The sequence below is a fragment of the Salvelinus namaycush genome, chromosome 29 (assembly GCF_016432855.1).
Source record: "Salvelinus namaycush isolate Seneca chromosome 29, SaNama_1.0, whole genome shotgun sequence".
Taxonomy (NCBI): Eukaryota; Metazoa; Chordata; class Actinopteri; order Salmoniformes; family Salmonidae; genus Salvelinus; species Salvelinus namaycush.
This window is the reverse complement of record NC_052335.1, coordinates 16878506-16904799: the sequence shown is the minus strand read 5'-3', so window position 1 is coordinate 16904799 and position 26294 is coordinate 16878506. Positions and strand designations below refer to the sequence as shown.

At 42.7% G+C, this 26294-nt stretch overlaps 1 protein-coding gene across 1 annotated transcript in view; it reads right to left on the bottom strand.

The window, feature by feature from the left end:
• LOC120023872 (protein cornichon homolog 3-like) overlaps positions 1–26294 on the bottom strand; it is a 48846-nt gene that overhangs the window by 4946 nt on the left and 17606 nt on the right. The window contains exon 4 of the mRNA XM_038967972.1: positions 4574–4686. Within this exon, the coding sequence (XP_038823900.1) occupies positions 4574–4686 (113 nt within the window). The remainder of the gene's footprint in view (positions 1–4573; positions 4687–26294) is intronic.

The following is a 26294-nucleotide window of genomic DNA, read 5'->3' as shown; positions in this document are numbered from 1 at the left end:
GGGGTGAATACTTTTGCAAGGCACTGTACATGCATTTAATTATGTTAATAGATACATGAACACATGGTTTATAATGATTTACCAATAGTTTGCTAATGACTAACAAACTATTCAGTAATGGTTTATAAGTCGTTTGTACTAGACAGACTATTAAATAAATTGTGACAGGGCTTTTGAAATTCATGTAGAACAAGATTGCTGTAAATGAGAATGTGAGAGAATGTCTTGCCAGACAGTTTAATGTACCTGATAAAATAAAGTTTAGTCAAAAATAAATAATACAAAATCAGAACCATTCTGCCCATTCCATTTCTACTCATGCACCTTGTAACACCTGAAAACCCCAGCTGAACCTGCATTCAACCCACTACTACTACTATTACCACTACCACCTGGTAAGTCACTCCACTAACACATTTGCATCATATAGTACCTCTACTGTTAGGACAAGCACCACCTGAGACAGTAGTGCCCTATTTCACAGCACACCGTAACTCATTGCTGTGCGGTGGCCTATATTTCTACAACACACTGACTGACTCCACCTGATAGGTTGTGGGGCTCCACAGCACCTGAGGGTAGAGTGAGCTACAGGCACAGAGAGAGGGACCCACATGGAGGTTTGTAGAGAAAGACATCCCTCTCTGTGACAGTGAGAGGGCCATGGTGGGGGATAGGGAGCAGCTGTCTGTACAGTATGTGTGCTAAAGGATCAGTTCAGCTCAAAACACAGAGAGAGCGGGATCCCTTCTACTGTACACACACACACACAAAGAAGATTCCTCAAGGTTCTTTTGGAAGGGTGATGGTTCTATGTGGATCCATAACGACCCAAAGAAACCTTTGAGCTCTTCAATGGTTCTTTACAGTTCACAAAATGTTTATTTGCTCTTTTAAAATGTAGGGGAGGCAGCTCATTATAATATGTTGGGGTGTGGTTTGCTTACAGCTCTTTTTGCGCAACAGTGAGTGAATGTGTCATTCCACTAATGTGTTGTGTTATCCTGTTACATATTATACTGTATATTACATTTGAGGCTCCTCAGAGGAGAACGGGGAGGACCATCCTACTCAGTGAATTTAATGAAATAAAAATTGTGAAACATTAGAAAGTTATCCTTCTTAGATAGAACTATACTAAATATATTTGCATCACCAAATAACTGATTAAAACACTGTTTTGCACTAAAGATCTACAGTAGTCTCAACAGCACTCTGTAGGGTAGCACCATGGTGTAGCCGGAGGACAGCTAGCTTCTGTCCTCATCTGGGTACATTGACTTCAATACAAAACCTATACAAAACCATGGTTCTCACCCCCTTCCTTAGACTTACACAGTTATTATGACAACTTCCGGAGGACATCTTCCTTGCAGCATGAACTGACATGTTTTCCATCCAATCAAAGGATTAGAGAATTCATCTAGTACTGAAATCATAAACTACAGCTAGCTAATACTGCCGTGAATAAAATATGGTGAGAGTTTTGTCCAAAACCTTTTTTTTTAACTTTCACTTACACTAGCTAATTTTGCCTGCTCAACATCCTGACTCAAAAAGAAAGGAATTATATGTATGTTAGCTAGCTGGCTAAGGCTATCCAACACTTCCAATTCAAGGTAAGCTTTCGGTTTTATAAATGTATTGCCACCGGGGGCCTCCGGTGTAACTGCTAAACTGCTTGCTGTACACTACTGTGTGATTGTACACATGGATTGGATTGTGGGTGTAGTAACGCGTTAGTTCTTGTAGCTATGTTGACTATGACGTTAGCTAATATGGTGACAACGATGTAGGTTGTGTGTAGCGGTTATGGTATGAAGTTTTTTTGTCTTCGCCTGTTCACAGACAGCTGTAGTGTTGTGCACCGAAGTCTACAAGTGATAATGATATATAACTATGGCCAGTGGCGGTGTCTTGTGAAAGACTCATGTATGGCCTTGTGTCAATTGAGAACAATTGACTAAATCAGTCAGTGGTTCTCTCCTCAGGGACCCCCAGCTGTTCCAGAGATAGCTCACTTGATTCAACTTGTCAATGAACACAATAATAAGAATTAAATGTTAACAATATAATATGGCTGACCAAAATAAAAAACCCTGTGTGGTTCTTCAAAATAATCTACAAAGAACCTTTAAGATTGAGAAAGGTTATTTATTGAACCCTTCTCCATAAAGGTTATATAAAGAACCATAAATAATTGTTCTATATAGCCCCAAATAGGGTTGTAACCATAGCGGAACCGTTTTTGGTGCTATATAGAAAAAAAATGGTATGGTTCTTTATAGAACCTTAGGAAAGGGTTCTTTATAGCAACATACAGGTTCCATTTAGAACCTTATGAGCATGGTTCTTTATTGAACCTTCAAATGAACCAAAAAAGGGTTCCGCTATGGTTACAAGCTTAATAACCCCTATCTGGTAGCATTTAGAACAGTGGCGGTCAGTGCCGTTCCAGATTAGGGATGACCATTTTTTTTTCATGAGCATGGCCTTATTTCTATTACAGCATATTGGATGACTGTCATTCATATTCCATTCACCCAGCTCAATGTAACAGCGATAGGTTTAGGCTACTACATGATACTCAAATTTTGCCTATACCCATCATGCCTATGTATGAAAGTTTACAACGTAGGTGCACACAGGTCGAGAGACAAATTTGATGTGACAGACAGTGACACATGGACAGACAGTGAAATCAATACCGCCTTGCACATTGTTGCATGCATCTAGCTGATAGTGGGAGTAATCATTAGTCCAACAGTTGCAAACGAGAGTTTCTATTGGATAAATTCAGGTATGTTCATCCCTGTTTTGTTCCGTTTGCTTCTGTTTGTGAAACGTTTTTCAACAGAATCGGAAAGATTGAATACACACCGTTGTATTCCTTCACAGCCATGTTGTATTCCTTCTTGCATCTACATTATGCACTCTCCTCCTTTCACCTCTTCCCTTCGCTTGTGGACTTCAATGCACAACACATCAGCTGTATGTGACCAGGTGACAAAACCTTTCCAAGCCAAACCGCTACACACAGCCTACATCGTTGTCACCATATTAGCTAAAGTAATGTCATAGTCAGCATAGCTAAGAGAACTAACGCGTTAGTAAACCCACTATAATCATGCAGTAAGGTTACAGTGTACAGTAAGCAGTTACACCGGCGGGCCCTGGTGGCAATAAATTAGTCACACCAAAAGCTTGCCTTGACTTGGAAGAGTTCCAGTGTTGTGTTGGATAGTCATAGCTGTTTGAGCAGGATGTTTCAGTAGGCTAAACTAGCTAGCTGCATTTGCTAGCTAAGTAAGTGAAACTGAAAAAAAATACAAAATCTCTCTCTATTTCTCTCTTGCTTCTCCTTCATTTAGGAATAAATTAATTTGTACAAAACTATTTCACTTTTTTTTCTCTCTCGTAGAGTCAGCTACTCACCACATTTTATGCACTGCAGTGCTAGCTAGCTGTAGGTTATGCTTTCAGTACTAGATACATTCTCTGATCCTTTGAGTGGGTGGACAACATGTCAGTTGCTGCAAGAGCTCTGATAGGTTGGAGTACGTCCTCCGGAAGTATTCATAATTACTGTGTAAGTCTATGGAAGTGGGTGAGAATCATGAGCCTCCTCTTTTGATGAAGCTATGGAATTGGCCTTAAACTGAGACGTCTTTCTCAGAAATGTAGCCACTGCTTTACATCGGCATGTACAGTATGTACATTATCGCCGCTACACAGGTAGTGGTGCTCCATTCCACTGTGTTGCTGCTGCTAAACCTACATCTAAACCTCTCTACTATCCTGTGTGTCACTGAGCCCCTGCTGCATGTGGAGGTGGGGAGGAGAGGCTGGCAGAGAGGCAGAGCCAGTGGGGGCTGATGGAGAGGAGGGGGACGAGCTGAAGACATCAGGCATCAGCTGTGCTCACTGGGAAGGAAAACAGAAATGGACAGATCTGTAGCTGCTGTGGGTCACCCTCCCCCATATCTCTGTATCTCTCTCTCTATTTCTTCATCCCTCTATCTTTGTCTCTGTGCCTCTCTTTGTCTCTCTCTCCCCCTCTCCCTGTCTCCCCTCAGATGTGTAGAGAAAACAGCATCTGTAGCCACTGGGCATCTGGCAGAGTCTGCAATTAATGAAACAGTGAGTGCTGCTGCGTAACTTCAACCGGCTGAGCAAAACAATCACAGAGTTCTGCAAGTGATTCACATCAAATAACGAAACAACAACAAGCCCAAAGAAGGGAGAAAACAACATATTAATGGGAGGAAGCCTTGACAGATGACCAATTTTCAAGGTGAGATTTCAGGGCATCATAACCAAAGTCACTCACAGCCTGTCTGTCAAATTACAAATGCTCAAGTCGTTAAATACATACATCATATCATATAATACATGCATAATATAATATAATACATACATAATATAATATAATACATAATATAATGTAATACATACATAATATAATACATACATACATAAATAAGTGCTTATCTTCTGGGCACCATACTGAATTAATGACATCTTACAAAATGAAAGAAAGACAAGAAAAGACTAGTCCAGCTTCGATAGTTACCTCCATGTGTTGTAGAAGAACAGAGGGATGTTGAGGCCTACTGTCAGCCACTCCTGGGCACACAGGAACATGATACAGAACAGCCCATGGATAGAATACTCTGGAAGCACCAACTGGCAGGGGAGAAGGAAGGAGGGAAGGAGAGAGAACGGAAGAGTGAAGGGGGGGTAAGAGGGAAAGTAAAATGCTCTTGAGAGAGGTCATTTCACATCAAATCTTCTCATTCACAGATTATTCATCACCATTTGACATGGCGTTAAGGCGGCGCTTGTGTCTAACACAGCTCGTCGTGCAAAACCTGGCGCGCTCGCATTTTCCAGCCCTAACGCCAGGTTCGGCTATTTACCTGTCTTAAAAACATGATCCGAAGTGCTAATTTCAGGCAGCGCTGATGGATAATTAAGACCAACCAAAAGCTGGTTTTAGCGGTAACGCAGTTGGTTATGGCATGAATTTTGACAGCGGAAACGCAGCCTATGGAACAAGAGTAGCCTAATGTCCCCATGTACTTTTTGTATTGATTTGTTGTTAATAAAAATAAAAATACAAATGAAAATAGAAGTAAAAAGACAAACAAATAAAACAATAAAACATTTACAAAAAGAGTAGCCTAATGTGATTTGAAGCCTGCATACTTCGTATTTAGAAACATACAACCAAGCATAGCCTCCCCTCATCTCAATTACGGATTTTTTGTTGACCCAATGCAATCTGGAAGTAATCAAAAAGACGGTCAATAAAGAGTTTGGCTCCTGAGGCTTCTTGGAAATAAATCTTAATCCCCAAACTTTATTAAAATATCAAGTTTGAGCAGAGTAAAACAGTGAGCTAACATTCCCTTTTTATCTATGAATTGTAGGCAGGCCCACATTATTTTAGCCATGCAGGTACCGTTTTGGATGTCCATTAAATCCTCCATAGTCTGAGTTGTTTTAATATTATATGCCCACGGGGAGAAATGAATATGCCTGTAAGTGTGACATAGCCTATTTAAAACAAGTTGTTGTTTAGTTTTGTTTAGAATTTGATTAGAATTATTCATTCTCTTTTTTAGGCCTTATCAATAATGAATTTAATCTTGCTTATTGACAATGTTTGGCATGTCCATGCTCATCCATAATGCAATTTACAGTAGGCCTAGCCCCTGTATCAGTGTGAATGCTATTGAAGTCATGCAATTACTTAGAACAATGTGAACTGCAAATTTAGCAAAGATGGGATAGGTCTATATTTTGTTATTTCCTTTCTGTAAGCCATTTGATAAACTATTACGGACTAACATTGAAATTGGAGTTGATTCAAAGCCAATACATAAAAGACAGTAAATACACAACCTAAAGCAACCATATATTTCGCCATGGACCAAGCCTCGACACACCCCCAACTTGTTAATTCATCAAAACCCAGCCCTTTCGCGCCAACACCAGCAAGTGTGCGGATAATTGTAATAGTGAAAATATAAAAATATTTCTGACACACCCCTGAACCTATAGTGCTACCGCCTGCTCTTAGATTTACCATTGTGTTAGGTTAGTTAAAATAGAGCCCTAAATATACACTGAACAAAAATACAAACGCAAGATGTAAAATGTTGGTCCCATGTTTCATGAGCTGAAATGAAAGATCCCAGAAATTTTCCATACACACAAAAAGCTTATTTCTCGCAAATGTTGTGCATACATTTATTTACATCTCTGTTAGTGAGCATTTCTTTTTTGCCAAGATAATCCATCCACCTGACAGGTGTGGCATATCAAGAAGCTGATTAAACATGATCATTACACAGGTGCACCTTGTGCTGGGTACAATAAAAGGCCATACTGAAATGTGCAGTTTTGTCACACAACACAATGTGTCTCAAGTTTTGAGGGAGCATGCAATTGGCATGCTGACTGCAGGAATGTCCACCAGAGTTGTTGCCAGATAATTGAATGTTAATCTCTCTACCATAAGCCACCTCCAACGTTGTTTTAGACCACGTGTAACCACGCCAGCCCAGGACCTCCACATCTGGCTTCTTCACCTGCGGAATCATCTGAGACCAGCCACCCGGACAGCTGATGAAACTGTGGGTTTGCACAACCAAACAATTTCTGCACAAACTGTCAGAAACCTTCTCAGGGAAGCATATCTGCATGCTCGTCTTCCTCACTAGGATCTTGACCTGACTGTAGTTTGGCATCATAACTGATTTCAGTGGGCAAATGCTCCCTTTTGATGGCCACTGGCACTCTGGAGAAGTGTGCTCTTCACAGATGAATCCTGGCTTCAACTGTACCGGGCAGATGGCAGACAGCGTGTATGGCTTTGTGTGGGTGAGCGGTTTGCTGATGTCAATGTTGTGAACAGAGTGCCCCATGGTGGTGGTGGTGTTAGGTATGGGCAGGAATAAGCTACGCAAAACAAACACAATTGCATTTTATCAATGGCAATTTGAATGCACAGAGATACTGTGATGAGATCCTGAGGCCCATTGTCATGCCATTCATCCGCCGCCATCACCTCATGTTTCAGCATGATAATGCAAAGCCCCATGTCTCAAGGATCTGTACACAATTCCTGGAAGCTGAAAATGTCCCAGTTCGTCCATGGCCTGCATACTCACCAGACATGTCACCCATTGAGCAAGTTTGGGATGCTCTGGATCGACGTGTACGACAGTGTGTTCCAGTTCCCGCCAATATCCAACTACTTCGCACAGTCATTGAAGATGAGTGGGACAACATTCCACAGGCCACAATCAACAGCCTGATCAACTCTTTGCGAAAGAAATGTGTTGCGCTGCTTGAGGCAATTGGTTCACATCAGATACTGACTGGTTTTCCACACCCCTACTTTTATAGGTATCTGTGACCAACATATGCATATCTGTATTCACAGTCATGTGATTTCCTTATATGAACTGTAACTCAGTAAAATATGGCAATCATAGACAGCTCCAAACAATTACCCACAGGGCTTCACAATGTCATTGAGCAACTGGCTAGCCTGTAAACGTTTTAGTTTTTTTAACCTTTATTTAACAAGGAACAAATTCTTGTTTACAATGACGGCCTACCCCGGCCAAACCCTTACCCGCTGGGCCAATTGTGCGCTGCCCTATGGGACTGCCAATCACGTCCGGTTGTGATACAGTCTGGAATCAAACCAGGGTCTGTAGTGATGCCTCTATCCCTGAGATGCAGTGCAATTATCATAAATGTTATTCACTGATCTTGTGCCATGTCATGTGTTTGATAGCATTACTGTACATAAGCTTTTCATATTGAGTGAGTGGGGTCAAACACATGGTGGCAAACCGCCATCAGTCACTTTAATGAATCCAGCATCAGCAGCTATTAGTCATCAGAGCAGAGCTCCAAACATGGTTAGCGTCTGACAAAGAGTGAGTACCGAGATTACAGAGTAGTCATTAGCACTAGCTGGGCCACATACAGTGTCTCTCTCCCCAAAAAGTCAGCGCCATCTTTCATGTGGTGAAATGAACGCTGTGTGAAATAAAACATTTGGAGGACGCTAGGAGCCTACCCAATAAACGTTAATGCGTCAAGTCAAAAATGAAAGCCTTAGTTTAAATTGCATCTGCTCTGAATAGTTTTATAGAACTTTGTGCATATGATTATGGTACGAGTCAGGTGTGTTAGTCATAAGCGTATCCCATTGATTATATTGGCACATAGTGGTGGAAGACTAAGGATATCAATACGGTAATACAACAGGATTAGTAGTTGTATTCATGTGCGTAGTCAACCTGAAATTCAATGCGATTGCCACCACAGTGCTGATAAATACAATGTCTTGAGTCCTGAATGCTCACGGTGTAAGCCCTGTTTCCAGCTCTGTGTTTGTGTAAACACACGGAAAGGGGTTTAAGGTTATTATGTTTGACTCATACAGAAGGTTTTATCCTAGGCAATACCAACAATACCAGGATTTGTGCTCCTTAGCGCCACAGATGTACCCTGTTGAAAACTCTAAAATATGTAACGATTTAAAAAGAGAAAAAGCTTTCAGAGAAGCAGAAGGAGAGAAGCACCGGCCGAGTTAAACTACTGTATGTAGGCTTAATGCTATTCCCTAATGCTATTTCACTGCTGCTCTTTAATTATTTGTATTTCTTATTCTTATTTAATTTTTAGGTATTCTTTTATTTTTTAAACATTTTTTAAACTGCATTGTTGGTTAAGGGCTTGTAAGTAAGCATTTCACTGTAAAGGTCTACACCTGTTGTATTCGGCACATGTGACAAATAAAATGTGATTTGATTTGATTTGATGTGAAGCCCTCCACACGTTCATGTATATTTAACAAGCTAAAGGCACAACTGGAGCCTTGTCTGAAACACCTGGACTTGTACACGATGTGCATTGGCTCTATTATACATTATTCACAGTGCTGCATACTCCCTAATAACATAAAAACACAGTGGAGAAGCTCCTTAACAGCAGGTGATGGAGAAACTGCTGCTCAAACGGCTTTATATATAAACACAACACTTCGCCATGCTCATTAAAATACAAATAGTCACGCTAAACTTTTTATTAACCCACCTTATTCTCAGCCCCCATCCATCAAGTCCCAATCCTACCCTCGCTGTCGCTGGCTAAACTCCTGCTGAATGCAGACAAACATTATGAACTACTCCCATGCTAATGTACCAGGCTTCTGCATAACTAAATTCAACCTACAACCTAAAATACATTGTGAGCACATACATCAGTAGCAGTCATCACACCAACTGTGACTAAAACAGTGACATGATGGAAGACAAAGGGTTTGGCTGCGAGGCACACGGAGCAACACAGCTACATGATACTGTAGGTCTAACGACAAGGGGAGAGTAACAGCCCTGATGCTCTGTGTTGATTGAAGGTATAAGATTGATCCAGCTGTGTGGAGCTCGGGGCTCATCTTGGCCGGGCGAGGCTAGGATCAGGGATCTGTCTCTGGGCTCTGAGCCCTAAAGGGCACACACACACACACACACACACACACACACACACACACACACACACACACACACACACACACACACACACACACACACACACACACACACACACACACACACACACACACACACACACACACACACACACACACACACACACACACACACACACACACTAGCCGGTGGCGAGGCAGGGCTCAACCTGTCAGCCAATTAGAGCGGACTCCTGTGAGGGCCCAACTCAGCCACAGTTCAAGAGGCTGGAGTGCCAAAGTGCTTTTCAAGTGTGATTTGAGGCAGCTCCCTGGGAGGGAGAGCAGAGCAACACTTGGAGGCAGGTTCTCTACAGCACACAGAGCTAATGACAGAGGGCTGCTGCTGCAGAGCGACTGCCACTACTCTACTCCACTCTGTGATCTACAGAGCTATAGCCCACTCTCCTCTACTCCACTCTGGTGATCTACAGAGCTACAGCCCACTCTCCTCTACTCCACTCTGGTGATCTACAGAGCTATAGCCCACTCTCCTCTACTCCACTCTGGTGATCTACAGAGCTACAGCCCACTCTCCTCTACTCCACTCTGGTGATCTACAGAGCTACAGCCCACTCTCCTCTACTCCACTCTGGTGATCTACAGAGCTATAGCCCACTCTCCTCTACTCCACTCTGGTGATCTACAGAGCTACAGCCCACTCTCCTCTACTCCACTCTGGTGATCTACAGAGCTATAGCCCACTCTCCTCTACTCCACTCTGGTGATCTACAGAGCTATAGCCCACTCTCCTCTACTCCACTCTGGTGATCTACAGAGCTATAGCCCACTCTCCTCTACTCCACTCTGGTGATCTACAGAGCTACAGCCCACTCTCCTCTACTCCACTCTGGTGATCTACAGAGCTATAGCCCACTCTCCTCTACTCCACTCTGGTGATCTACAGAGCTACAGCCCACTCTCCTCTACTCCACTCTGGTGATCTACAGAGCTATAGCCCACTCTCCTCTACTCCACTCTGGTGATCTACAGAGCTATAGCCCACTCTCCTCTACTCCACTCTGGTGATCTACAGAGATATAGCCCACTCTCCTCTACTCCACTCTGGTGATCTACAGAGATATAGCCTACTCTCCTCTACTCCACTCTGGTGATCTACAGAGATATAGCCCACTCTCCTCTACTCCACTCTGGTGATCTACAGAGCTATAGCACACTCTCCTCTACTCCACTCTGGTGATCTACAGAGCTACAGCCCACTCTCCTCTACTCCACTCTGGTGATCTACAGAGCTACAGCCCACTCTCCTCTACTCCACTCTGGTGATCTACAGAGATATAGCCCACTCTCCTCTACTCCACTCTGGTGATCTACAGAGATATAGCCTACTCTCCTCTACTCCACTCTGGTGATCTACAGAGATATAGCCCACTCTCCTCTACTCCACTCTGGTGATCTACAGAGCTATAGCACACTCTCCTCTACTCCACTCTGGTGATCTACAGAGCTACAGCCCACTCTCCTCTACTCCATTCTGGTGATCTACAGAGATATAGCCCACTCTCCTCTATTTCATTCTGGTGATCTACAGAGCTATAGCCCACTCTCCTCTACTCCACTCTGGTGATCTACAGAGCTAGAGCCCACTCTCCTCTACTCCATTCTGGTGATCTACAGAGATATAGCCCACTCTCCTCTACTCCATTCTGGTGATCTACAGAGATATAGTCCATTCTCCTCTACTCCACTCTAGTGATCTACAGAGCTATAGCCCACTCTCCTCTACTCCATTCTGGTGATCTACAGAGCTACAGCCCACTCTCCTCTACTCCATTCTGGTGATCTACAGAGATATAGCCCACTCTCCTCTACTCCACTCTGGGGATCTACAGAGATATAGCACACTCTCCTCTACTCCACTCTGGTGATCTACAGAGATATAGCACACTCTCCTCTACTCCACTCTGGTGATCTACAGAGCTATAGCCCACTCTCCTCTACTCCATTCTGGTGATCTACAGAGATATAGCCCACTCTCCTCTACTCCACTCTGGTGATCTACAGAGATATAGCCCACTCTCCTCTACTCCACTCTGGTGATCTACAGAGATATAGCCCACTCTCCTCTACTCCATTCTGGTGATCTACAGAGATATAGCCCACTCTCCTCTACTCCATTCTGGTGATCTACAGAGATATAGCCCACTCTCCTCTACTCCACTCTGGTGATCTACAGAGATATAGCCCACTCTCCTCTACTCCACTCTGGTGACCTACAGAGATATAGCACACTCTCCTCTACTCCACTCTGGTGATCTACAGAGATATAGCACACTCTCCTCTACTCCACTCTGGTGATCTACAGAGCTATAGCCCACTCTCCTCTGCTCCATTCTGGTGATCTACAGAGATATAGCACACTCTCCTCTACTCCACTCTGGTAATCTACAGAGATATAGCACACTCTCCTCTACTCCACTCTGGTGATCTACAGAGCTATAGCCCACTCTCCTCTGCTCCATTCTGGTGATCTACAGAGATATAGCACACTCTCCTCTACTCCCCTCTGGTGATCTACAGAGATATAGCACACTCTCCTCTACTCCCCTCTGGTGATCTACAGAGATATAGCCCACTCTCCTCTACTCTACTCTGGTGATCTACAGAGCTATAGCCCACTCTCCTCTACTCCATTCTGGTGATCTACAGAGATATAGCCCACTCTCCTCTACTCCATTCTGGTGATCTACAGAGATATAGCCCACTCTCCTCTACTCCACTCTGGTGATCTACAGAGCTATAGCCCACTCTCCTCTACTCCACTCTGGTGATCTACAGAGCTATAGCCCACTCTCCTCTACTCCATTCTGGTGATCTACAGAGATATAGCCCACTCTCCTCTACTCCATTCTGGTGATCTACAGAGATATAACCCACTCTCCTCTACTCCATTCTGGTGATCTACAGAGATATAGCCTACTCTCCTCTACTCCACTCTGGTGATCTACAGAGCTACAGCCCACTCTCCTCTACTCCATTCTGGTGATCTACAGAGATATAGCACACTCTCCTCTACTCCACTCTGGTGATCTACAGAGATATAGCCCACTCTCCTCTACTCCATTCTGGTGATCTACAGAGATATAGCACACTCTCCTCTACTCCATTCTGGTGATCTACAGAGATATAGCCCACTCTCCTCTACTCCACTCTGGTGATCTACAGAGATATAGCCCACTCTCCTCTACTCCACTCTGGTGACCTACAGAGCTATAGCCCACTCTCCTCTACTCCACTCTGGTGATCTACAGGGCTATAGCCCACTCTCCTCTACTCCACTCCCTCCATTCTTCCTCTCTCTCTCTCTGATCGACAGTCCTTCACTCCTTCTCTGCTGCTCGATGTCGGGTCGCTTGCAACGGCCAGTTAACACCACTTAACAGTGAGTATACAGCCCTCAACACTACAAAGGCTCCTTATGACATGCACTCCCCTCCATATGGATTTGGACAGCGAAGCTAACATTTATACTCCAGCATTTTGGATTGGAGATCAAATGTTTCATATGAGGAAACAGTACAGAAGGTTGATTTCATACATATATGTTCTACCGTTTAGAAATGAAGGTACTTATGTATCTAGTCGGCCCGTTTTAGGAAGTCAGAAGAATTTGGAAAATTTCAGTTACAGTCTATTAAAGTAGTCAAACGTTTAGTATTTGTTCCCATATTCCTAGCACTCAATGACTGAATCAAACTTGTGACTCTACAAAGTAATATATTCTGGTGTGCCTTCTTGGTGACCAATGTGATGTTGTCCTCCCACTTGATACTGTGGGAGATGATGGTCCCCAGGAATTTGAATGATTCAGCCGTGCTAACAGCAGAGCCATCAATCTCGAGGGGGAGAAATGGTGCAGGGTGTTTCCGGAAGTCAACCACCATATCCATGATTTTTTCTGTGTTGAGTTTCAGGTTATCGTGACTGCACTAGGCCACCAGCCGGTTGACCTCTCCACGGTACATGGACTCATCGATGAGATGAGTGGGAAATTTACAGAGGCACAAAGATCATATCCTCCCAAAAATGCTAACCTCCCTGTTATTGGTAATGGTGAGAGTTTAGCATGTTATGTTGTAGACGTTCTCACTCATCATTATTCATGATTCATTCATGATTTGTCTTAATCATGGCATAATCAGGATTCATTTAGGCGGGTTCAGAAACATCACCAAAACAAACTGTAAATGCATCCAATGAGTTTGTAGAGTCACAAGCTTGATGTAATCATTGCATGCTATGAATATGGGACCAAATACAACACTTTTTGACAACTTTAATAAACTATAAGTGCATTTGTCCAAATATCTATTGACTTCTTCAAATGGGGGGACTAGATACATAAAGTGCCTTCATTTCGAAATGGTAAAACAGATATGTATGTGAAAATACCCTCAAATAAAAGGTGACATTCTGTACTGTCGGCTCATATGACACATTTTATTTAAAATACAAATTGCTGGAGTGGAGCCAAATGTAAAATAATTGCTTCACTGTTCAAATACATGGAGGGGAGTGCATGTAGCCTTCAGTACACTCACAATACAATGGAACCAGAGGATCAAATGTTATAAAAAGTTAACAAGGTTTACTAACTGTCTGAAACCATAGCACCAACCCAGAAAATCCATCTTTCTACAAGTGCCATGACAGTGCCAAGTGTTGCTGCCATCAATGGCTATGGTACAGTAAGTTCATAATTATACAGTAGCAGTTTGTCCATTATAAAAAGGAATAAATTAAATTACTTGAATTAACTTGAAGCAGAAAAGGGGTTGAAACTAACTGAAGTTTATCTGGTCGAGCAAACCCAGTGGCCTCTCCAGGCATCCATCATATGAAACGCCTGTAACATATATGCAATCACGTATGCAATATTGTTCTCCGCCTCGCTCATTTGTGTTTGTGACTAATCTGGATATCACTCTCATTTTAGCAGCAGCAAATTTCCTCTGCTGCCGCCAGAGATCAAAAGAGCTCCTACTCTCCAATTACTCTCTCTCGTTACAACAGCAACAATAATTAAATGCAGCGAATAATTATACATATTTTCTCTTTAAAATAGACGTATTCCTCTGAGACCCAATAGCACATGAGTCCACAGTACAGTTAGTTTGTCAAACTTTGTGGATAGATGAAAAGTTGTCCCCAAAGGCTGGACTGGAAGGCCTCTGTAGAATATTAGGCTACACGTGTGCCTCGGCTCTTTTTCTTTACGCACTCCACATACATTTATTTCCAACTGACTTCACCCAAAGGTATAATTGCATTACAAGCATCCAGAGTTGCTACTGCTTTGATAGTCATACAGTAGCTCCAGAACATTTCTACCGACAATTTTCAACTCAGCACCTCTGATATTTGCCATGCTTGAAGACAGAGTTAAATCAGGAACACCTATTAGTAATCAGGTTAAACATTGTTCATGTTGTGAACACAAAAGTCTGCGGACCATTCTTGTTTTTACACATGAAAGGAACAAATGGTTTGAATTCCACTCCAATCCATTCCAGTGAAAGCCATGGCCACTACCCCATGGTTATAGGAATAAAACAATCCACAAGTCTCCATATAAAGAGGAGCAAGAGTGACTTCAGATGACACTTGACAATAAAGTAGGTGACTGGTATCTCTGCAGTATTTTGCTACTAGACCTTGATCCTCAGTATCCAGGGACACATCAACACTCTTGTTAATGAAGTGCGGGTATCTAGGCAGTGTACTGCTGCAGAATGCTGCTGTTACCCCCCTTTGATCTAGTGTCCAGTGACAAAGCAGAAATCTGCAGGGAGCTGCTCTGCTCCACACACCCCATTTGGAAGAGTGATAGCATCATGAACACAGAGCTCAGACATCCCTTACTCACTCTTATAGCCTACTAAGAGAGGTAGAACAAGATACAATGAAAGAGAAATGAGGGGCAAAGTGAGGAGATAATGGGTAGACTACTGTATACTAGAGGATCGTATTGATCAAGACACAGGCTAGATGTAGAACAGTGTGTTTCAGTGTGTTTCAACTAATGATAACATGCAGTAGTTCTGCGAGGTGATCTCACACCTCCACTGGCTGCACATTTACTCGACGCGTGACATACTAATGGCTCCGTCCAGCCCCCAGCCCCCGCCATGCACCCAACACTAACTCAGCCGCATCAGGCCTTGGCAAGACACATCAGCTGATTACATCCTGCATACAGTACAATTCAATTTTTTAAATCGTTGAGATTTGAGAATGTAATTTTCTATGAAAGAGAGCTAGAAGGGGACTTTAAACACCAAGGCATAAGAGTTTATTTATTTTTTCTGTCTCATATTTGGGTAAAGCCAGTTTAGCATTTACATGTACTGCTTAAAAGCCCCTAATGTTGGACTACCATGCTGTTTCTCGTTGTTTTCCCAGCTGTACATTGTGGCTGCTCATGCATATTCACAGTAGTCCAACTCAGCAGTGGACTGCCAAACTGCCTGATGCCTATCAGGGATTCATCCCAGCGTGTGTGTGTGTGTGTGTGTGTGTGTGTGTGTGTGTGTGTGTGTGTGTGTGTGTGTGTGTGTGTGTGTGTGTGTGTGTGTGAGTGAGCGTGAGCGTGAGTGTGAGAGAGAGAGACAGTGCCTATTTTTTTTGCATTACATCCTGTAATTTAAGTAGATTTTTATTTGGATTTCATGTAATAGACATACACAAAATAGTCCAAATTTGTGAAGTGAAATGAAAAAAATTACTTGATTCAAAAAATTCAAAGAAATAAAAAACTGAAAAGTGGTACGTGCATATGTATTCACCCCTTTGCTATGAAGCCTCTAAATTAGATCTGGTGCAACCAATTACCTTCAGAAGTGTCACATGATCTGTCACATGATCTCAGTATATATACACCTGTTCTGAAAGGCCTCAGAGTCTGCAACACCACTAAGCAAGGGGCACCACCAAGCAAGCGGCACTATGAAGACCAAGGAGCTCTCCAAACAGGTCAGGGACAAAGTTGTGGAGCAGTCATATCAGGGTTGGGTTATAAAAAATATCAGAGACTTTGAACATCCCACAGAGCACCATTAAATCCATTATTAAAAAATGGAAAGAATATGGCACCACAACAAACCTGCCAAGAGAGGGCCGCCCACCAAAACTCACGAACCAGGCATTAATCAGAGAGGCAACAAAGAGACCAAAGATAACCCTGAAGGAGCTGCAAAGCTCCACAGCGGAGATTGGAGTATCTGTTCGTAGGACCACTTTAAGCCGTACACTCCACAGAGCTGGGCTTTACGGACGAGTGGCCAGAAAAAAATAAGCAAACATGTTTGGTTTTCCCCAAAAGGCATGTGGGAGACTTCCCAAACATATGGAAGAAGGTACTCTGGTCAGATGAGACTAAAATTGAGCTTTTTGGCCATCAAGGAAAACACTATGTCTGGCACAAACCCAATAACTCTCATCACCCCGAGAACACCATCCCCACAGTGAAGCATGGTGGTGGCAGCATCATGCTGTGGGGATGTTTTTCATCGGCAGGGACTGGGAAACTGGTCAGAATTGAAGGAATGATGGATGGCGCTAAATACAGGGAAATTCTTGAGGGAAACCTGTTTCAGTCTTCCAGAGATTTGAGACTGGGATGGAAGTTCACCTTCCAGCAGGACAATGACCCTAAGCATACTGCTAAATCAACACTCGAGTGGTTTAAGGGGAAACATTCAAATGTCTTGGAATGACCTAGTCAAAGCCCAGACCTCAATCCAATTGAGAATCTGTGGTATGACTTAAAGATTGCTGTACACCAGCGGAACCCAACCAACTTGAAGGAGCTGGAGAAGTTTTCCCTTGAAGAATGGGTAAAAATCCCAGTGGCTACATGTGCCAAGCTTATATAGACATACCCCAAGAGACTTGCAGCTGTAATTGCTGCAAAAGGTGGCTCTACAAAGTATTGCCTTTGGGGGGATGAATAGTTATGCATGCTCAAGTTCAGTTTTTTTTGTCTTATTTGTTTGTTTCACAATATAAAATATTTTACATCTTCAAAGTGGTAGGCATGTTGTGTAAATCAAATGATACAAAGCCCCCCAAAATCAATTTTAATTCCAGGGTGTAAGGCAACAAAATAGGAAAAATGCCAAGGGGTGAATACTTTTGCAAGCCACTGTAGACAGAGAGAAAGATAGACATAGAGAGAGAGACATAGACAGAGAGAGACAGAAAGAGAGAGAGAGACTGTTTCCCCTGTGGATCCTCTCCTCTCCTCCACTTTTCCCTGGCCACAGCACATTAAAGGCAAAAGGCTCCAGGCAGTACTGGTTGTTTCTTCAGAGTGAATTACAGCACAGAGGGCGTAGATCAGGTTTGTCTGAGACAACACAAGCAGCTCACTGTTGCTGTGACACAGTGCCTGAGGAAAGTAAAGGTCCTCTCTGTGGCCTTGTAGTACGGTAGTAAGGCAATACAGATACTTTGTATTGTATGCGGTCACTGTGCAAACATACTCAACTTGATTCACTAGTCTCCCTACAGTACATCAGTGCAGCACCATTACAACTGGACTGAATTGCAACATATTCCTCAACGTCAGCAAGACTAAGGAGCTGATCATGGACTACAGGAGACAGGGAGCGGGGGAGGACTTTTACAGCTGCACCTTTGAGAGCATCCTGAGTGATTGTATCACCGTCTGGTATAGCAACTGCACCGCCCTCGACCGGAAGGCCCTACAGAGGCTGGTACAGACGGCCCAGCGCATCAAATGGGATGAGTACCATCTGGCAGGCGGTCCCGGTGCATCAAGGCTCAGCCCAACGGACTCCTAAACAGCTTCTATCCCCTGGTTATAAGACTGTTAAATGGCTAACAACTACTGTTCTTCCTCTCTCACAGAGTATCTAGCCACAATGACTCGATGCCCATCCACAGGTCTCTACACACTCAGACATACACACCTTCACTGTCACTCTTACTCACACGCACACGCACACACTCACACACACCCTCACTCACGCAGTCATTACTGAAGCCACACACTTAGACCCACAGGCACAGACTCCCTCACACCTAAACTGCTACTAAAATGATTATTGACTAGATTTATTACCACCACTACGCTGCTGTTCATTGATTATTGACATTACCATTAGTATCTATCTATTTATCCTGCTACTGGTCAATATTACTTGTTTGCATGTATATATTATCATTTATATTACCATAAATATTTACATATTCCTGCTACCAGTCACTTTTCAGTCCTGTTTACACAGTTATATTATTAACTATTAATATTATTATTAATATTATTATTATTATTTATCCTGCTACCAGTCTCTTTCTCCTAATCCCTTCCTATATGTACATATCTACTATCGAGCTACCTCAACTACTCCAGTATTCCTGCACACTGTACATTTGGTACTGGCACTGACCCTGCTTACACTCTCCTGTTGTTTTTATTCTTTCATTATTACTTCCTGATTTATTGTTGTTTTTTGTTATACTATTTTGATATTGAATACTGCATTGTTGGGTAGGGCTTGCAAGTTAAGCATTTCACTGTACTTGTGCATGTGACAAATAAATGGGAAACTTTAAGGAATTACTGCAGGATTTCAGACTAACAAATCGCGTTCCTGTCTTGAAGGGAATTCCTTCATTATACTGTACTGATGTGAGAGAGAGATGAACATTTATTTTATGCAGAGTTCACAATATCCACCAAAGTTAGTTAACGGGCTCAACAGTCTGAACCAATGATTTGTGGGATTTCCAGAAAGACTATCTCGCTCTGTCTAACGATGTCTATGTGCCTGTCTCTATCAGTACATAGTAAATGAATTAGCCTAATGTAGTATATATATATATACAGCTTCAGGTCCTCTACAAAATATGTGTTTTCTCTATCAGAGCAGTGAAAAGAAAGTATGTCTTTTTTTTTTTATAGTAACTCAATCGGGCAAATATCTTAATGTATATGCGTTACTGTGAGAGTGAAAGTGTATCTCACTATCCAACCATAACATCAAAGCAGCAACAGTTCGGACATCATACACTTGAAATAACCCACACATCAACATAACTACAAGCAAACCCATAACCACAGTATAGTATAGCCCCAGGTCTTCAGTGCAGTTGTCGTACTTCCTGGTCCACATCAACAGTCCTTACAGGAGCTTCCTCAAACCACCAAGTCATCTATGGCCTACATTTGACACTGTAGCTACATCATTTGACTACATCACCATTCGCTTGTTTCTGTACCCTGGTAACATCTACTTTCTCCACGTGAAGCACACATCTTATCTGTCAAGCCCAACCCACCCTCCCTCCCTCCCCGCTTCTCTGCAAACTGACAATCCTATGCAAATGGATTTTTTGGAGAGATGAATGCGGCGTGAGACAGTGTGATGGAGAGGATGGAAACTCTGTACTGAAACATCAAAAGTAGCTCCTCGTTTGAAGAATAAACATGAGGCGCTACGGAAACCACCGGGGACTGTTCTGTGCTCAACCGCTCGCTGGGCACTGATTGGATGTGAGGGAGATTCACCTTGACACTCACATTGGAGAAGAAAAAAAACAAGGCTTCTTCATCCAGGAGGTTTTCCGTAACCGGGACATTAACCCTACTCGATTAGGGAGGAAAGGAGGAATGAACAAGGGATGAAAAGTAGATGCAGATGGATGTGTTAAGCGCTGGGGAGGTCAAGGCTGGTATCCAAGTCTTCCTGCTGGGGACATTTTATTATTCGACAGCCCGAGCATCAAAGCAGAGGAGTAGAGTAGCTCTAAAGCAGCGCTCCAATCAAAATACTGGAGGCTACAGGAGCAACTCCTGCATGAGTTACCCAAATCAATGGATGACTTGGAGAAATAATAAATGCAAACATGAACAAATCGATCCGAGATTAAACTTACAATATGAGTCTTTAAATTAATTATTAGATGAATGGAATTCTACTGTTATAATGTACAATCCCTTCATTGCAAGCATACAACACCAACAACAGTCAAATAACACTATGTTCCCCACTACTCATATACCAGTTCCGTTTCCAATGCCAAACACACTGCACTGGCATGATTAATATTAATTCCAATTGCTTAGCGGAGGCTGTCAATCACCAGTTGGGTGTTATTGTCCTCTCTCCCACTGCCTGGGATCTGAGCTCCAGTTCTTTTGCATAAACTCAAAATATTCTGGAGAGAGAAGTTGGCAATTTCACACACCTGGGCGAGGGAGGGTGTTGAGGAAACACTCAGTCCTATTCCTTATCACTGCTGAGCTCACAAGGATTTGTTGTTTTTTCTGTCAGGATGATGCAAAGCCACATGCAGGATTTGAGGAAGAGTTATTTTTTTATTGACTTTTTTTCATATCTCCTTCTGTAGTGTAATAATGTGGGGCTGGGAACTGTGATGAGCTGTTAGAAAGACAAGAGGATAGTACTGTCAAGTATGAGAGATCTAAGAATTTCAGGTAAAAATCTATTTTCAATATCCTGTGAAGACACACACATCTACTAAGACTCTCTAATGTTAATAATCCATGGTAATCCTCTCTTCCTTGGTTGTGTCATAATTGACATTCATATTTCATCATCATTTCTGTGTACAACTGTATGTCACGGCAGGTAGCCTAGTGGTTAGAGCGTTGGACTAGTAACCGGAAGGTTGCAAGATCGAATCCCCCGAGCTGTCGTTCTGCCCCTGAACAAGGCAGTTAACCCACTGTTCCTAGGCCGTCATTGAAAATAAGAATTTGTTCTTAACTGACTTGCCTAGTTAAATAAAGGTAAAAAAAACCTGTGCTCCATTAATAGTACACACAGAAAGAGGATGTATGCTTTGACTTTGATTGGGAAACAGCATGACAGGAGGAGTGCAAATGACACAGTGTTCAAAACATTAAGAACACCTTCCTAATATTGAGTTGCACGCCCTCAGAACAGCCTCAATTCGTCGGGGTATGGACTCTACAAGGTGCCGAAAGCATTCCACAGGGATGCTGGCCCATGTTGACTCCAATGCTTCCCACAGTTGTGTCAAGTTTGCTGGATGTCAATGGTGGACCATTTTTGATACCACAGGAAACTGTTGTGCGTGAAAAACACTGCGTTGCAGTTCTTGACACAAACCGGTGTTCCTGGCACCTACCTACCCTGTTCAAAGGCACAAATATTTTGTCTTGCCTATTCACCCTCTGAATGGCACACATGTCTCAAGCCATGTCTCAATTGTCTCAAGGCTTAAAAATCCTTCTTTAACCTGTCTCCTCCCCCTCATCTACAGTGATTCACTTTAACAGGTGACATAAATAAGGAATCATAGCTTGCACCTGGATTCACCTGGTCAGTCTATGTCATGGAAAGAGCAGGTGTTCCTAATGTTTTGTACACTCAGTGTATAGCTTGGTGAGCTAAACTGTGCCTGGTGGTAATACAGTAGGACAGAAGGTCAGAAGGTATACGCTCCTTATCGCTTCATAACCCCTTACATTGAGAAACAGCATTCAAGGTGTTCTGTTAACTCTCCATGAGCTGAACTGTGCCTGAGTGTAATACAGTAGGTCAGGATGACACTCCCCATCCATTGCCAAACAACATGTTGAAGTGTTGTGAAAAGTCTAGTTTGCTGAGCTAAAAACGATGCGTGGTAGTACAGCCTGGAGAGTTGGGACTGGAGGCTGTCTGTTCAGTGTGTGGTAGTGCAGCCTGAATGACTGGAGGTTGTCTGTAAATCCAGACATGGTGGTATGGCGTGGGTCCAGACAGGCACCATGGGGGGGAGTGGAATCCTCCATGACTCAACAGCATACAGAAATGCTCTGATTGGCTCGGAATCACCAGAGCGCAGCAGCAGCCCTCCCTCATCTCTATCTCTCTCCATCTCTTCCTATCTTTCCCCTCTCTATCTTTCTCTCATCTACTGTACCGCCATTTCATCTCCCTTCAAATGATAGGGGAGGGAGAAAATGGAACTCCTATGTATTTTAGGAGCAGGAATCGAGCAGGGTTGCAGGCTCCACCACCTTGCAAATGAACACGCTGGCCTAACCACCTCTGTGCTTCTGCTTCTGTACTCACAGAGGTGTGTGGGGAATGGGGAGGGAGAATGAGACAAAAAAATAAAGAAAGATAGATGAGCAGCACTCTATGGTTGGTTCTGTTGCTGTGACAACACCGCTGTTTTACACTCACAAACCGAACGGGGCGGGAGAAATAAAACCACCAGCTAGTGCTCCTCTGTGACTGGCTTGCAAAGTACAGCACCTGCTGCCATAAGACAAACCCCACAATCTATCCAAGATCATTTTCTATGTAATATTGTGTGGGGTGACTCATATCCGCAAATGCTGAGAGAATGCATTTGTAACAGATGAGGAACAAACAATAACCATTTCTACAGTAACATACACATAGTTCATGTAGTGCTGAAGATCCTCTAGGAACGATGAAATCTAATGAATAAGCTTTATGACTCCAGGCAGGGTAGGAAATTAACTTCTGATGTGGTGTTGATGGTGCAGCTCAACACTCTCACTGGGTCAGTACTGCAACAGTCCCCAGGAGTGACAGATGAGCCTAAGGCAGTGTTGACAACAGAGATAAAGAACAAAAACGGCCTCCATTCCAGCAGCCCCAGTATGAAGGAAGTTAGAGGGAGTTTTGCGAGCCAATGCTAACTAGCGTTAGTGCAATGACTGGAAGTCTACCGGAACAGCTAGCATTCGAAACCACCTCAAACTTCCTTCATACTGGATGCAGAGACATGAACATGGTATCCATGAGTTCATCTGACCCTTGGTAAATCGATAAATCTTGCACTATCCCTTTAATGTTTTGAGATACAGTGACTGAAGTACTGTACTCACCCCTGTGCAAAGTCTTGATCAGGGATGGGCAACTTTGATGGGGGTGGGGCCCACAAAAAAACATTTATTTATTTATTTAACCTTTAAATAACTAGGCAAGTCATTTAAGAACAAATTCTTATTTACAATGACGGCCTACCAAAAGGCAAAAGACCTCCTGCGGGGATAGGGGCTGGGATAAATATATATCATATTTATATAACATATAAATATCATGAGGGGCCGCAGTGGCTCGTGGGTCTGCGTACACACATCTATACCCACATATGCAGTCAGAGCCCTAGCCCTAAGTGAAATTTTGCAGTCAGAGCCCCCCCCCACTACATCGGATGTAGTGATCATAATATAATAGCCATATCTAGAAAAAAATAAATTGTGTATAAGCGAATATACAATATACAAGAGGTTTTGCAATGATTCCGATGGCAAAGATGTGAAAAATATTTGTTGGTCTGATGTATGAAATGAGGAACAGCAGCACTTGCAGCATTTATGAAATTGCTTCTTCCGGCTACTGATAGGCATGCGCCCATCAAGAAACTGACTGTTAGAACTGCCAAATCCCCATGGATAGATGATGAATTGAAAAACTGTATGGCTGAGAAGGATGAGGCAAAGGGAATCGCAAATAAGTCTGACAACACAGCAGATTGGCAAACAAAATCACATAACTAAACTAAAGAAAAAGAAGAAGAAACTATACTATGGAACAAAGATAAATTATATAATGAATGATAGTAAAAAGCTCTGGAGTACCTTAAAATAAATTCTAGGCAAAAAAGCGAACTCAGCTCCCTCTTTCATTGAGGCAGATGGCTTGTTCATAACAAAACCCTTTGATATTGCCAACCACTTTAATCACTTTTTTGTTGATAAGACTAGCAAACTTAATCATTACATGCAAACAACAAATGCTGAGCCTTCATATTCATGCATATCGAACCAAATAATGAAAGACAAACGCTGTAGTTTTGAGTTCCGCAAAAATGGTGTGAAAGAGATGATTTTTTAAAATAAGGACAAGCCACCTGGTACCGACAGTCTGGGTGGTAAATTGCTGAGGTTGGAAGCAGAATACATTGCGACTCCTGTTTGCCACGGCTTCAATTTAATCCTAGAAGATGGTGTTTTCCCTCAGGCCAGGAGGGAGACAAAGGTCATTCCGCTGCCCAAGAATAGCAAAGCACCCTTTAATGGTATAAACAGGCGACCAATCAGCCTGTTACCTGCGCTTAGCAAACTTTCGTAAAAAACAGTGTTTGACCAAATATAATGTTATTTTACAGAAAACAAATTGGCAATGGACTTTCAACATACTTATAGGGAAGAACACACAACACGCTCAGCACTGACACAAATGACTGATGATTGGCTGAAAGAAATTGATAATAAGAAGATTGTGGGAGCTGTTTTGTTAGACTTCGGTGCAGCTTTTGATATCATTGATTATAACCTATAGCTGAAAAAATGTGTTGTTATGGATTTACATCCTCTTTCTTATCATGGATTGAAAGTTACCTTTCTAATAGAACTGGGGTGACCACATTTAAAATCCTCCTGGACAACAGGAGGATTTTGCTGGACATTTTGCTGGACATTCGCGGGACAGTGTACACACACACACACACACACACACACACAAACACACACACACACACCTCTCGCTCATGGTGCAGTGCACATTTTTTAAGTGCCGGAGAGCAATCAAAATGTAAATTACGTCATCATTTCTCAAAGTATGTACCGACAGATGTACACTATTGAATATCATGATAGAATATGCATAAAATGCATCTTCCAATTGCAACATCTGCCTATGCCGACACATATTGTCTCAAAATAAAAATATATTTTTAATACCCTCAAACACCATTTGAAAATAGGCCATGGCATATTCACTGTAAATTATGAATGATAATTCTTCACGTTTTACCAGTGAAAATGTCCAAACTGCATCTGCCTGCCAATCATTTGATCTCAATCAGTTTCATGGGAATGTGCATTTAGATCTTCTTGAAGTGTTTTGTGAGCAAATTAGAGCAGTTGGTGTTAAACTACAGCGTTTTGATTCAATCGGAGCACATTCAACCTAGTGGTGCACTGTTTTGAGTTTTGGTGGTGTGAGATTTTTTTGGGACTATTCAGCTAACCATCCTAAAATCTCATGAAATGAGGTGGTGTTTTTGATGTAACAGCAACCTTATACTATGCTATTATACTTGGTTATGTTATGTAGAATACTAATGAATCATTATGTGATCTTCCATGTAACGGTTTTCCTCTTCCTCTTCATCAGAAGAGGAGGAGCAGGGATTGAACCAAAATGCAGCGGAGTTTGAAGACATGATTTATTAAAGAAAAACACGAAAACATGAACTTGACTAATAAACTAACAAAACAACAAACGGTGTAGACAGATCTGGACGACGGACTCACATAACACACGAGAACGCACGAACAGGGAAAAAAGCCTACACATAAATGACGATGAACAAACAAACCGAAACAGTCCCGTATGGTGCGACAAACACTGACACAGGAGACAACCACCCACCACGAACACTGTGAAACCACCTACCTAAATATGACTCTTAATTAGAGGAACGCCAAACACCTGCCTCTAATTAAGAGCCATACCAGGCAACCCATAAACCAACATAGAAACAGAAAACATAGAATGCCCACCCAAACTCACGTCCTGACCAACTAACACATACAACAAACTAACAGAAATAGGTCAGGAACGTGACATAACCCCCCCATAAGGTGCGAACTCCGGGCGCACCAGCACAAAGTCTAGGGGAGGGTCTGGGTGGGCATCTGACCACGGTGGTGGCTCAGGCTCCGGGCGAGGTCCCC